The sequence below is a fragment of the Ochotona princeps genome, chromosome 14 (genome assembly GCF_030435755.1).
Source record: "Ochotona princeps isolate mOchPri1 chromosome 14, mOchPri1.hap1, whole genome shotgun sequence".
In the NCBI taxonomy this organism is placed as follows: domain Eukaryota; kingdom Metazoa; phylum Chordata; class Mammalia; order Lagomorpha; family Ochotonidae; genus Ochotona; species Ochotona princeps.
This window is the reverse complement of record NC_080845.1, coordinates 7,209,835-7,223,526: the sequence shown is the minus strand read 5'-3', so window position 1 is coordinate 7,223,526 and position 13,692 is coordinate 7,209,835. Positions and strand designations below refer to the sequence as shown.

At 57.4% G+C, this 13,692-nt stretch overlaps 1 protein-coding gene across 1 annotated transcript in view; it reads left to right on the top strand.

Annotated features, from left to right (window-relative positions):
* The window catches only part of OLFML2A (olfactomedin like 2A), a 29,099-nt gene extending 15,650 nt beyond the window's left edge, over positions 1 to 13,449 (top strand). The window contains exons 3-8 of the mRNA XM_004593575.2: positions 2,151 to 2,258; positions 3,997 to 4,197; positions 5,495 to 5,741; positions 7,887 to 8,120; positions 10,132 to 10,317; positions 11,608 to 13,449. Of these exons, the coding sequence (XP_004593632.2) occupies positions 2,151 to 2,258; positions 3,997 to 4,197; positions 5,495 to 5,741; positions 7,887 to 8,120; positions 10,132 to 10,317; positions 11,608 to 12,212 (1,581 nt within the window). The 3' untranslated portion in view covers positions 12,213 to 13,449. The remainder of the gene's footprint in view (positions 1 to 2,150; positions 2,259 to 3,996; positions 4,198 to 5,494; positions 5,742 to 7,886; positions 8,121 to 10,131; positions 10,318 to 11,607) is intronic.
* The last annotated feature ends 243 nt before the right edge of the window (positions 13,450 to 13,692 follow it).

The following is a 13,692-nucleotide window of genomic DNA, read 5'->3' as shown; positions in this document are numbered from 1 at the left end:
TCCCAATGCATTGGGCCGTCCTCGACTGCTTTCCCAGGCCACAAGCAGGGAGCTGGATGGGAAGTGGAACTGCCAGGATTAGAACCGGCGCCCATATGGGATCCTGGCACGTTCAAGGTGAGGAGTTTAGCCGCTAGGCCACGCCGCTGGGCCCTGATTATTTATTCTTATTTGAAAGGCAGATTTACAGAGAGAATGACAGATGGAGAAAGAAGGTCTTTCATCCACTGGTTCACTCCCAAATGATTGCAACAGCTAGTTGAACTGATCTGAAGCCAGGAGCCAAGAACCTCTTCTGGGTCTCCCACACGGGTGCAGGGTCCCAATGCATTGGGCCGTCCTCGACTGCTTTCCCAGGCCACAAGCAGGGAGCTGGATGGGAAGTGGAACTGCCAGGATTAGAACCGGCGCCCATATGGGATCCTGGCACGTTCAAGGTGAGGAGTTTAGCCGCTAGGCCACGCCGCTGGGCCCTGATTATTTATTCTTATTTGAAAGGCAGATTTACAGAGAGAATGACAGATGGAGAAAGAAGGTCTTTCATCCACTGGTTCACTCCCAAATGATTGCAACAGCTAGTTGAACTGATCTGAAGCCAGGAGCCAAGAACCTCTTCTGGGTCTCCTACACGGGTGTAGGGTCCCAAGGCTTTGGGCCGTCCTCTGCTACTTTCCCAGGCCACAGCAGGGAGCCAGTGGGCAGTGGAGCCGCTGGAATGCAAATCAGCACCCATGTGGGCTGCTGGCTGTGTCAGGTGGAGGATTAGCTTGTCAAGCCACCATGCCAGCCCTTGAAATCATGCTTGTTGCCTAGGATACAAGGGCCATGACTACTTCATTTTCCATCAGCTGTCTTCCCAACTGTGATCTGTCATGATCCCAGTGGCTTGTAAGTTCAAGAGCATGGCCATGCCAGCAGGTTGGGCGTCCAAGGCAGTACTTTCTCACTGTCTTCATGTATAGCCCCCATCTCTTAGATCATCCACTGTCACACTGCGTGTGGGCTGCACTTCCAGCACCCAACAAAGATGTAGTCTCAGATACAGGCCCAGCCCCAGCCTGGTCTCCATGAGAGCTCTGCAGTGGGAGTGGCAGCGAATGTTGTCACTAGGGCTGGCAGGATACCCACACCAGTCATTGCCCCAAGGCTGTCACAGGAGGTCACGGAATGTGTTGACCAAGCCACTCTTTGAAAGAAGATATAGTCCTAAGGAGGCATTTAGAGGCTGCTGTGGTGTAGTGGGTTAAGCCTCCACTTCAAAATGCTGCCTGCATCCCATATTAAAGCACTGGTCCAAGTCCTGGCTGCTCTGCATCTGCTCCAGCTTCCTGGGAATGTGTTTGGGAAAGCAGCAGCTGATGGCCCAAGTCCCTGGATGCAGTTGCAGGCTCCTGCAGATGGAAGGTCTCTGTCTCTCGCTGTCTGTTCCTTTCACTTTCTCTCTGTGTCACCCTGTATTTGGAGGAAATTAATATTTTAAAAAATGATAACACGGGACAGGGAGGCTGGTGTGATGGCTCAGTTGGTTAATCCTATACCTGCAAGCGCTGGCATCCCATACGGATACCATTTCATGTCCGAGCAACTGCACTTCCCATCCAGCTCCCTGCTTGTGGCCTGGGAAAGCAGTCGAGGACGGCCCAAAGCCTTGGGACCCTGCACCTGCATGGGAGACCCAGAAGAGGCTCCTGGTTCCTGGTTTCAGATTGGCTCATTCCATCCTTTGGGTTCACTTGGGGAGTGAACCAGCGAATGGAAGATCATTCTGTCTCTCCTTCTCTGTAAATCTGACTTTCCAATAAAAATAAATGAATCCTTAATCAGAAAAAGAGTAATAAAATGAGGCCCATGGAACCCAGGGATGGAAACAATAAGAGAGAGCCCTGGCGATTGAGACTGGCCCCTGCCATGCCCATGGCACTCCTCATAGGGCTATTAGCAGACAAAGCCCCAGCCTACTGTCTGCACGTAAGGAGCCCCAAGGCAGACCCTGTTGTTTCTCTTCCAAGCAAGAATGCCGAAGGCCCAAGCAGGCTGCTCTGAGGCCCCAGGGCTCCCAGCTGCGGGAGGCGGAGGGGGGCTTTGCTTGGATCCTCTGGGCCTAGCCATGTGTGGCTGCCTTTGCCTCACCCTCTCCCTTCCACAAGCAGCTACAGTCCATGGTGGATCTCCTGGAGGGTGCCCTGTACAGCATGGACCTGATGAAGGTACACGCCTATGTCCGCAAGGTGGCCTCACAGATGAACACGCTGGAAGAGGTAAGGACGCACTGCTTCCCCTGAGGACAGCCTGCTGCAGCCGCACCTGGGCCTGTGCTGCTCCGACTTGGCCTTGGACACCTGTGGAAGCTGAACTGCTGTGGAAAGGAGGGGAGGGAGGTGCAGGCCACAGGGGCCGGCTGTTGGAGAAGAGGTTTCTCATGGGTTCAAGGGCCTGCAGCAAGCTGGTGAGGAGCCCACGGCACTTGCTGGCTGTATGATGAGACCAGGGAGGGCATGGGCAACTGGTCTGTCAAGGTCAAGGCCCCAGAGCACAGCATTCCCACCAGACACCAGATCAGCAGTGCCCTTGGGGTGGTGCAATGAGCAGGACAGGCCACGCCCAGCAGGGCCAGACTTAGGGCAGTATGACTGTCCCTCACCCATTTGTGGTGGTGGGGGGTGGGCAGCAGAGCTGGCATCCTGTGCCGGTGAAAGCAATTGTGCCACAGGGCAGGGACAGCAGGGACAAGCACGGGGGTATCCGGGCATGAGTCTCCGTGGGCATAGCCCTAGCCTCCACCTGTTTCCTGCGTCCGGCCTGAGCCAGGCTGCCAGGAGGTCCAGGCCGCTAAGCTGCCAGGAGTGGGTGTGGGGCTTCCTCTCCCAGTTTCCTTCCCAGAGGGAAGGGGTACTTGGGCATCCTGTGCCCCTGGTGGTAGATGGAAATTAACCCCTCACCAGCACCATAGCTGGGGACATGATGGTTCCCACTGCTCAGAAGGTGCTTGGCCAAGCCCACGCCAGTGTGGGAAAAGTGAACACTTGCACGTGCATTTCCTGAGCACCTAGGATGTGCCACGTTGCCATGCCGCTGCTCTGAAGTTCTGCCCCTCTGACCTTTCCCCTGGTAAGCTCAGGAAGTCCCAAGTCAGAACCAGACAATGTGGCTGGGCCCAGATAAACGAGAAGTCATCTCTGGGCCCACACAGGAACGATGCTCATTATCTTCTGGTTCATGTTCTCTGTGATTTGTTTCTGCTAATGGGGGTTTACTCAGTGATAACCTGGTGTGAAATTCTAACAAAAAAGGGCTTTTGCTAAGGCCCTGGGGAAGTAGGGAGCACAGCCTCCACCTTGCCTGCTAAGGGGTGATTTTTGCTCCACAGGAGACAGCTGGCAGAATCTGAAAACATTCATCGGTTATCACAGCTTGGACAGGGGACAGGGTGGACGCTTCTGGGAGGACTCAGAGAGGCCGTTGACACCTACCATGCACAGGGCAGTGCCCAAGCACAGGTGGCCACCTGGCAGGTCCCTGCAGTGCTGACATGAAGAGAAGCTGCCCCACTTGCTTTGACCTCTCCCCAGCCTTCCTGGCTTCTAACGTAGTTTTGTTTGTTTTGTTTTGTTTAAGATTTATTTGGGGGCCCAGCTCCAGGAGCTTCTTCCTGTCTCGCACGTGGGTACAGGGTCCCAAGGCTTTGAGCCATCCTCCATTGCTTTTCCAGGACACAAGCATGGAGTTGGATAGGAAAGTGAAACAGCTGGGACATGAACCAGGGCCATATGAGATGGGGGGGAGTACCTGCAGGTGGAGGCCAAGCTGAAACCAGGAGCCCAGAACTCAGATATGGGTGGATAGCGAGACCCCAAGTGCTTGGGCCATCCTCTGCTGCCTCCTGGGTGCATTAGCAGGAAGCTGGATCTAAAGAGTAAGTGGCCCTGTCCTGGGGAGTCACTCTAGGGTGGGGCGCGGGGGTAAGACCTTGCCTCTTGCTCCCCTGTCACCCCCTAGAGTATCAAGGCCAACCTGAGCCGGGAGAATGAGGTGGTAAAGGAGAGCATGCGTCACCTCAGTGAGCAGCTGAAGCGCCAGGAGAACCACTCAGCCATCATGCTGAGCATCCAGAAGGAGCTTTCCAGCCTGGGCCTGCAGCTGCTGCAGAAGGACGCAGCCCCTGAGGCCCCGGCCCTGGCCCCTGGCGGAAAGCTTCAGGTAAGGCATGCTCAGATGGCGGGGCCGGTGGGTGGCTGAGCTCAGTAGCATGGGGTGCCGGGACCTCCACCTTATGGGGCCTCCCTTCAGGAATTCAGGGTGTCCTCGTGTGAAGGCTACAGCACAGCAAGGGACAGGCGCAGCTCCAGCCAGAGTGGCCAGTCCTGGAGCTGCCCATGACACATCATGCGCCCTGGCGCTGGCTTGGAAATAGAAGTCCTGCCATGAGACCAAGCAGCTACAGACAAACCTGCCAAGAGGAGCTGCTTTAGGGTGCACACAGCACCCAGGGGCTCCTTCCTCTGAGGGAGCCAGGCCAGGGGATGTGTCTTGGCTAAGGCAATGTAGCCAGGTTCTGACCCCATGCATGCCCCCTCTGGCCAGGTCTTCTCCACCGGCCAAGGAGAAAGCCGTAGGGGAGAAAGGAAGTGATACTGTGGAATTCACACGGGAAACAGCTTTCTCATGGACACCACCAGATAACCCCACAACCACCTGCCAGGCAGGACCATCCCTGCGCATCATCTGGCAGGCCAGGAAGAGTGGGGAGAGACTGGGATGATGGAGGGCATAAGCTCTGGCTGCCCCGCCATACTCTTCCTCCCCGCCTGTCTGCTGACAGGGTGTAAATGGGGCCATGCGTGTCTGCAGTGGGGATGGCTAGATGCTGATAAGGCAGGCCGGAAGCCTGTGCCGTGGCCCGGAGCTGACTGCCTGCTCCTTCTGGGGCTGACCCCACAGGCATGAGTGGATGTCTCCACTTGGCAGTGGCGTGGGTGGCAGCGTGAACCTGCACTCCCTGTGTTTGCTTGACAATGGAAGATGGCCCAGGCGCTCTGTTCCTGTGCCAAGCCGGCATCCGAGGCGTTTGGATAGGAAGTGAAAATCATGATCCTCACCAAGTGTTAGACGCCACAGGACCTCCAGAATGGAGGACCTACCAAACCCACTTCCTGGGGTGTGGGATTGGCCATGTTAACACTGGTACGGGTCCAGGCACCATGGGATGAGCTGGCACCCCAAGAGCTGAGGCCAGGCTGGGACGCTAGCCAGGGCCAAGGCCAAGAATCCCACCTGTCAAGCTGAGCCTCAGCCCAGCCAGGGAGCTGGAGAGCTGAGTGGGGACACTGAGGCAGGCCAGGCGTAGTGGTAGCCACTGTCCGGGTGGGAAGGGGAGGGGTAAGGAAAGCGGTGGTCTTGTGAGTACCCCCCTCCCACCCCCACCTGCTGCACCATCGTGACCCCTGCAGCCTCTGGCCTGCCATGCCCCAAGTCCATGCCTCCTCTTCTCTCTCAGGGTGCAGATGAAGGAAAAGGCAAGGAGAACAGCAGATACAGCAGTACACAGAAGAGCTTTGCAGACAGGGGCCTGCCAAAGCCCTCCAAGGAGAAGCTGCTCAAGGCCGAGAGACTGCGGGAAAGCAGCAAGGGTCGGTTCCCACAGCCCACAGGCAAGCCCCGGGCCTTGGCCCAGCAGCAGGCCGTGATCCGGGGCTTCACTTACTACAAGGCCGGCAGGCAGGAGACCACTGAAACTGCAGCCGGTGAGTCAGAGCGGCTGATGGGCAACCACCTGCGGGGCTCCCCGCATCTTCTCTGCAGTCCCTGGCCCTATGGTTACTGGCCCCTCCCTGCTATGGACACACCACCTGCTCTAAATGCTGCCACCAGTGCACAGGCCACTAAGTCTCTTCCCAGAGACTTTTCTTCATTCATTCAAAGGTTTACTAGAGGTCCGTTGTGTCCCAGGCCCTGGGGGATGACCGGACATAATCCCTGCCCCCTTAGAGCTCCCAGTGTGGTGGGGAAGACTACACCCCAGACCAGGCCGCTGTCACAGTGGGGAACACAGCCCTCCTGCGAAGTGAAGAGAGGGTTTGGGGCTTCCCCCTCCAAGCACAGACTGACCTATCTAGCCGTTTCTCCTTTCTTAGCTCCCCGAGGAAGAACCCAAAAGTCTAAAATTTTCCTGCAGCTCACTACCACTTTGCAGGGAAAGATGGTGGTATAATTAACCAAGAAAATAAGAATTTCTGAGACTCCCCCAATGTCCGAGCCAGCCCCCTCTCAGCATGACTCCTGATTTCCGCTCCAAGATCCTACCCAGATGCCTGACCAGGGTCCCAACCCTGTCATCCCTCCCTGAGTCCTGCTGCCCACCCCATGCAGTGAAGCCCGCTGCCCAGCCCATGCCCCAGGGGCAAAGGCATTGCAAGGCGCAGGCCCTGGTGCCAGCTGCTGTCCTTCGTCACTGCCAACTTAGGCCAGCCGCAGCATGGGGCCTCTGACCTCCGGCTGGGGCACTGCCCAGAGACAGCTGCAGGCCTGTGGCTGCCAGCAGGGCCCATGGGAATAAGCCTGATGCCCTGGCAGACCGCCAAGGACCAGCTCCCATGATCAGAGGGCCTGCCCTTACTGCAGGGCCTAGCCAAGCCCATGTGCAAAGAGAAAGAAATGAGCAAATCAACTCCTCTCCCTTCTGCCCAGGGGTCTTTGTGCCCCTCTCCCTTCCAGCCATGTGGGCCCTGGCGGGGGCAGACAGACCATTCCTTTGTCCTGGGACCACGGTTTTCTGGACCCTTTCTCACTTGTGGTCACTTTTTTTTTAAGTTTTTTTTTTTTTTAATTGCTTTATTTGAAAAGCAGAGTTATAGGGAGGAAAGGCAGAGATAGAGAGAGCTTCCATCTGCCGGTTCACTCCCCAAATGGCTGCAATGGCCACAGCTGAGCTGATCCAAAGCCAGGAGCTTCTTCCAGGTCTTCCATATGGTGCAGGAGCCCAAGGACTTGGGCTGTCCTCTGCTACTTTCCCGGCCATAAGCAGGGAGCTGATTCAGAAGCAGAGCAACTGGGACACTAATCGTTGCCCATATGGAATGCTGGTGCTGCGGGTAGAGGCTTAACCCACAGTGCCGCCCCTGCTGCAGTCACATTTGTACAAGCAGCAGCTGCGTGGTGCAGGCAGAGAAGTTCCAGGAATGACTCCAGGTGACATCAGTCTTACTGCTTCCCAAACGCAGCCCAGAAGACTATGGGGGTCAGAGATGACCCAGAGATGGGAGATACAAAAGCCCTCCCAGTGGGGAACTAGGGTGGGGCAGGAAATGGGATAGAGAGAGGAACAAAGCTCTGGGGTCCCTAGGGAGACGAATAGGGGCTGCACCTGCCCCCTCACTGCCTGTGGGCCCCAGATAGGCAGGTAGGAAAAGAAAGGGCTTCTGCCCTGGGATGGCACCCAGCCCCGCTGCCAGGGTGTCAGGCACCCTGAACACGAGGACGCTCCCTCTGGGCTCCTGCTGCTGGCCTGCCTCTATGCCAGTGCCTGAGTGCAGTCCCGCTGCCAGGAGAAAGACACCCTAAATGGTAGGGTGCTCCTTCTGGGCTCCTGCTGCCAGCCCAGCTCTGTGTCACTGCTCAAGGGCATTTTTCCCCAAATGCCTGACAATGGCCTCCACTGTTCTCACATCACGGGAACCTGAGGCCCACCGTGGGGGTAAGGGGATGGGTGTGCTTGCCCAGCCGCCCAGCCACAAGCCCTGGAGCCAGGCTGGGTGCCCATCTGCTGCCCACATTGAGGTGGTTATGGGCAGGGCACCTGCAGCCCTTCCTGGGCTAAGGGAAGCGGTTGTGGGAGAGCCAGCACAGCGGACAGTAGGGGGTGTAGGCTCAGAGTCTTCTCCTGGCTGCAGACAATGCCCTGAAGGGCACTTCCTGGCTGGCGGTGTCACCCAAGACGGAGGGCCAGTCCCCGGAGCCCAACTCAGCAGCGGAGCAGGACGAGGCTGAGCCCCAGCCCTCCGAGGGAGCAGGCCTGGCCCCTGGCATGCCTTCTGCAGACCCCAGCACCCCGACCACCACCTTGGCTCCCAGCAGCACCACCCTACCCACTGAGCCGCCTGCACACTCTGAAGCCCCCAGCCGTGGTGAGTATACCTCACAGGGGTCAGCAGCTACAGTCACAGCAAGTCCAGCTCATGGCCTCATTGTGTGTGGCCCTTAAGATGACAGTGACATGCATGGTTCTGAAAGGTTGCTGGGGACAGAAGGATCATGCGTGGGTCACAAAGCCTCACATAGTTGCTCTCGGCCCTTTCTAGGAAAGGCCCTGCTGACATTCACAGTGGGCATGAAGAAGGTGTATTTTCAACAAACTCCTTCTATTTTTTAAGTTTGATGTATTTATTTGAAAGGCAGAGTTAGAGGGCCCGGCGGCGTGGCCTAGCGGCTAAAGTCCTCACCTTGAAAGCCCCGGGATCCCGTATGGGCGCCGGTTCTAGTCCCGGCAGCTCCACTTCCCATCCAGCTCCCTGCTTGTGGCCTGGGAAAGCAGTCGAGGACGGCCCAATGCTTTGGGACCCTGCACCCGCATGGGAGACCCGGCTTTGGATCGGGGCGCATCGGCCCGTTGCGGCTCACTTGGGGAGTGAATCACCGGACGGAAGATCTTCCTCTCTGTCTCTCCTCCTCTGTGTATATCTGGCTGTAATAAAATGAATAAATCTTTAAAAAAAAAAAAAAAAGAAAGGCAGAGTTAGAGAAGGATAAGCAGAGAGACAGAAAGTGAGCAAGAGAGCGAATGTATTTCATCTGCTTATTCATTCCATAAATGGGCTGGTCCAAAGCCAGGAGCCTCGAGCCTCTTCCATGTCTCCCATGTGGGTACAGAAACCCAAGCATTTGAACAATGCTTCGCTGCTTTCTCAGGGTATAAGCAGGGAGCTGGATCAGAAGTGGAGCAGCTGGGACACAAACCAGCGCTCATGTGGGATGCTGGCACCACAGCTGGAGGCCTAACGTGTTATACCATAGCACAGCTTATACACTCCCCACCCCAATACTCTTTCTGGGTTTGGAAAACGAGACACCACAAAGAGCTGACATGAGGGGCGTGGTTTAGTGAGTGAAGGCACACAGCTGTGTGGTGGTCTGGCAAGACCTAGGAGTCACATCATCCAAAGGCTATGGGAGGAGCTGCTCTGGGCAGGGGTGGGGAGGACCCACAAAACTGCATATCAGAAGCGTGGCCTCCCCCTGCCTGGCCAGCTCCGCACAGAAAGATGGAAAAACGCAAGAAATGCAAATGCAGGCAGGCCACTGCATCAAAGAATCTGTGTAGATTGTTTTACTTCTTTTATAGCATTAAGGTTTTTTCATTGGTAAGTTAAAACTTCACCTACTTCTGGTGCCTAACTTGAGGTTATGACAGATGCAGGCATTGTGGAATGACCTGGCCTCCCAGTGTTTTGTGAACAGAGACTTCCATCCCCACCCCTTGAGATTTGCAAGCCTGCAGGCCCCTGGCTCATCCCCCAGGCCTGCCGACCCTGGGCCCTTGGACCAGGTGCTCACTGCTTCCACCCCAGAAACCACCCTTTTGCTCAGTGCTTCCGTAGATCTGACTTTTGATGATTCCACCTCCAGTGGGTGATGGAATTGTGTTGGGGCCTGCGGGGTTATATTATTTATTTGAAAGAGCTACAGAGAGAGGAAGAAACAAAGGGATAAAGCTTCCATCCACTGGGTCACTTAAGAACCTGATATTCCATCCGGGTTTCCCGAGTTTCCAGGTTTCCCACTTAGGTGACAGGGACCCAAGGTCTTGGGTCATCTGCTGCTTTCCCAGGTGCACTAGCAGGCAGCTGGTGCAGAAGTGGAACAACCAGGACTTGAACCAGTGTCTATATGAGTTGCCAGCATCTCAGGTCTTGTCTTTACCCACTGTACCACAGCACCAGCCCCAAGATCATGGAGTCCTGGCTGGTTTTTCCCTTTCTCTGGTCTCCTTTTCTGGGTGTTCTGTGTTTCCTACAACAGTCGGGCATCTTTGGTTTCTAGGAAGAAGTCAGGGCAGGGGTTCCCAACCAAGCACCATGAGTGCATGAGTTGGCTCGGGTGAGCCCGCGTCCCACATGCTGTGCCCCTTGCTCTCCACAGGCAAGGAGGCAAGCTGTGAGGGCACCCTCCGGGCCGTGGATCCTCCCGTGAGGCACCACAGCTATGGGCGCCACGAAGGAGCCTGGATGAAGGACCCCACCGCTCAGGACGACAGGATCTACGTCACCAACTACTACTACGGGAACAGCCTGGTGGAGTTCCGCAACCTGGACAACTTCAAGCAAGGTCAGGGTGCCGGGGCCAAGGGCAGAGGATGGGTATGGGCAGCCAGGAGCAGTGGCCAGGTTTGGGGGGCAGGATCGGGGAGGGTAGCGCTTCCTAGAGACTTAGATTTTCTTTGCTCAGTGGCTTCCTGTAGTCTGGCCTGGCGAAGATACACACTGGCACCCACCCCAAGGAGTGGAGTGTGGATGACCTGAGCTGCGACTGGCACCTGTGTGTTGGTGCCATGCTCAGAACTGCAGAACTATGGCCAACAAGGCAGCCATGGTGCCCCTCCTGCAACTGTCACCAGCCATTGCGACCCTGAGCATGCTGTGAGCTGATGGCCCACATGTGTCAGCTCTGTCTTCATCACCAGGGACAGGTGGTCACCTGTTTGACAGGTGGGCAGGCCTCAGGCATTGGAAGAGCTGCAGGTCTGACCAGCAGCCAGGAAGGTACATGAGCAAAGGTAGAATTTTGGTTACCAGAACTGGGGCCCAGGTATGGGAAGAGGGCACGTAGACTTGGCCCACCTTCCTGCAGCCGCAGCCTGCCATGAGCAGAAAAGAAAGGGTCTTGAAGAGCCACCTTCAGGACGACATTAGCAGAGGGGAGGGGCCGTGGAGACCTTAGTGATCAGGGAAGACTTCCTAGGAGAAGTGATCCTAGAAGAAGCCATGGGGAAGGCAGAGGAAAAGGTGAACCAGGCAGGAGGCTATGCATGTGTAGACGCCAGGCCGCCAGCAGCAGCAGCGAAGTGGCCCCAGAAGGTAAGAGAAGACTGGATCTGGCCTGGTGAGCCCCAGAGGGTCTCAGGCCTGAACTCCACAGTCCCAGAGTCCCTGCCCAGCTGGAGGCCTTTCTGTACCAGCAGAGCCTTGCCCTCCCTGGTCCCTGCTCCGGAGCAGCTCCCAGGCTGGTGGAGGGAGCCAGGGATGCAAGGTGAGATGAAGCAGAGTCATGGAAGGCCCGTTGGCTTGAGCCAGAGAGCTTGGGGAGGCTTCCTGGAGGAGGTAGCCCTGCTGCAGGCACTCAGACGAGGGGCTATAGTCAGGAAGAGCCCAATCAGAGGCTCCGAGACAGCCCAGGAGCTGGTGTCTGAGTCTTACCAGCACCCCAAGAGCACGGCTGGGTGACCTAGAACCCTGCCAGCTGTTTCCTCTCAGGCATGTGGGCTGGTAATAGCACCTGCTCCAGGGTGCTGTTGGGATGGACTGAGACCACTGGCTCAGCTCCAGCATGCTGGGGACAGGTGATGCCAGTGACTGGGCTGGGGATGGCCACGTGACCGTGTCCTCCGCTCCATGGCAGGCCGCTGGAGTAACATGTACAAGCTGCCCTACAGCTGGATCGGCACTGGCCACGTGGTGTACCAGGGTGCCTTCTACTACAACCGTGCCTTCACCAAGAACATCATCAAGTATGACCTGCGCCAGCGCTTCGTGGCCTCCTGGGCACTGCTGCCCGACGCACTGTACGAAGGCACCACACCCTGGAAGTGGCGAGGCCACTCGGACATCGACTTCGCCGTGGATGAGAGCGGCCTGTGGGTCATCTATCCCGCCGTGGATGACCGCGATGAGGCCCAGCCCGAGGTGATCGTGCTCAGCCGCCTGGATCCCGGCGACCTGTCCGTGCACCGGGAAACCACGTGGAAGACACGACTGCGGCGTAACTCCTACGGGAACTGCTTCCTGGTGTGTGGCATCCTGTACGCTGTGGACACGTACAACCAGCACGAGGGCCAGGTGGCCTACGCCTTCGACACACACACAGGAACCGACGCCCGACCCCAGCTGCCCTTCCGCAACGAGCATGCCTATACCACCCAGATCGACTACAACCCCAAGGAGCGGCTGCTGTACGCCTGGGACAATGGCCACCAGCTCACCTATGCGCTCCACTTTGTGGTCTGAGTGGGGACAGCAGCAGGCAGGGATGGGGCTCCCCACAGCCATTCCTGCCAGGGACCCAGCCACCTGCTATTTATTCCAGGGATGTGGAGTGGGGAGAGGCCCGTCTGGGGCTGGTGCCAGGCATGGGTTGGAAGCCAGGCCTGCCTTCCTTGGCAGCCAGTGGTCAGTACTCACTCCCACCAGCTGAGCCCTGTACTCAACCCTTTCCATACTCTTTCCCACTGAGTCCTCAGAACACCTCCCTTGGAGACAGAGAGCCTGAAGCCCATTTAACAAATGCAGAGACTGAGGCTCAGAAAGGAAACAACATCCATGGCTGAAACCCCTCAGTGGAGATCAGGCTGGGGTGCTGTCACTACACTGCCCCTCCTGGGCCCGTGAGACTTCCCTGTGCTCCTCCCTTGTCACCCTGCTCAAAGCCAGAGGTCCTTGAGGGGCTGGGGGGAGTGTTTGGGAGACAGTGTCTAGCTCTTCCTGCCACTCCAGGCCTCTGTTCCGACTAAGCTGCTGGTGGCCCTGGCCTAGCAGCCCCTTGGCACGTGTCCCCTTCCCCACCCCGCCCACGGTCCAGCCCCATTCCAAGCCGCCACCGTCACCTGGCTCCTGAGCAGAAAACACAGCCTGGAGATCATCTGGCCCAGTCCAGGGCCCTCCCTCCTTAGATCAGGTTTCATTCTTCATCGGGCAGCAAAGGAGACCCAGCGCCTGCCCTGCTCCTCCGAGAGCCTTGGGCCAGGGTCCACCTTGCTCCTGGTCTCTGCGCCTTCCAGCCCCCCCAGCCTGTACATACTCAGGGACACTTTCAGGTCTGCTGTGAGCAATGCCTGGGGACGCTGGGGCAAAGAGAATGGGCCACAAGAGACACAGGGCTGCCTCCGGGCTGCAGGCAGAACCAGGGGTAGCACTGGAGGGTTTCAGATCAGACTTCCAAGTTGTTGGTGCCAGGGCCGCCCCAAGCCCGAGGCCTAGTGTGGGACAGGCAGGCCCCCTGGGCTAGGGCTGCTTACAACTCCTGGCCCCTGAGGCCCAGGCAGCCCAGGACCTTCCTGCCTGTCCTTCCTCTGTCCTGGTCAGGATTTGGAGAGCTGGAAAGAGGTCCCCCAGGCCCAATCCCCGGCTTACCCGAGAAGGTCTAGAAGCAGGCTCAGAGTCACCTAGGGGACAGAACATGGGACATGGCTGTCTCCCCACCTCCAGAGGACACTATTACTGCTCTGTCCTCCCAGCATGGGCTGGCAGTGGGGCTTCCAGCTTCCTGTACCCATGCAGGGTGCCTTGTGCTGGTTCTTATGCTGCCTCCAGACCCTACAGTCTGCACCATGCCAGCCTCGTCAGCTCTGGGAGATCAAAGCCCCCACATGTTAGGTGACTGAACCACCAGCCTGGCAGGAAGGAAGGCATTGGAAGGGAACCCAGCTCTTCTGGATTGTCAGGGGACATAACACCCCCTCCCCAGACATGGGGGATGACGCTATCCAGC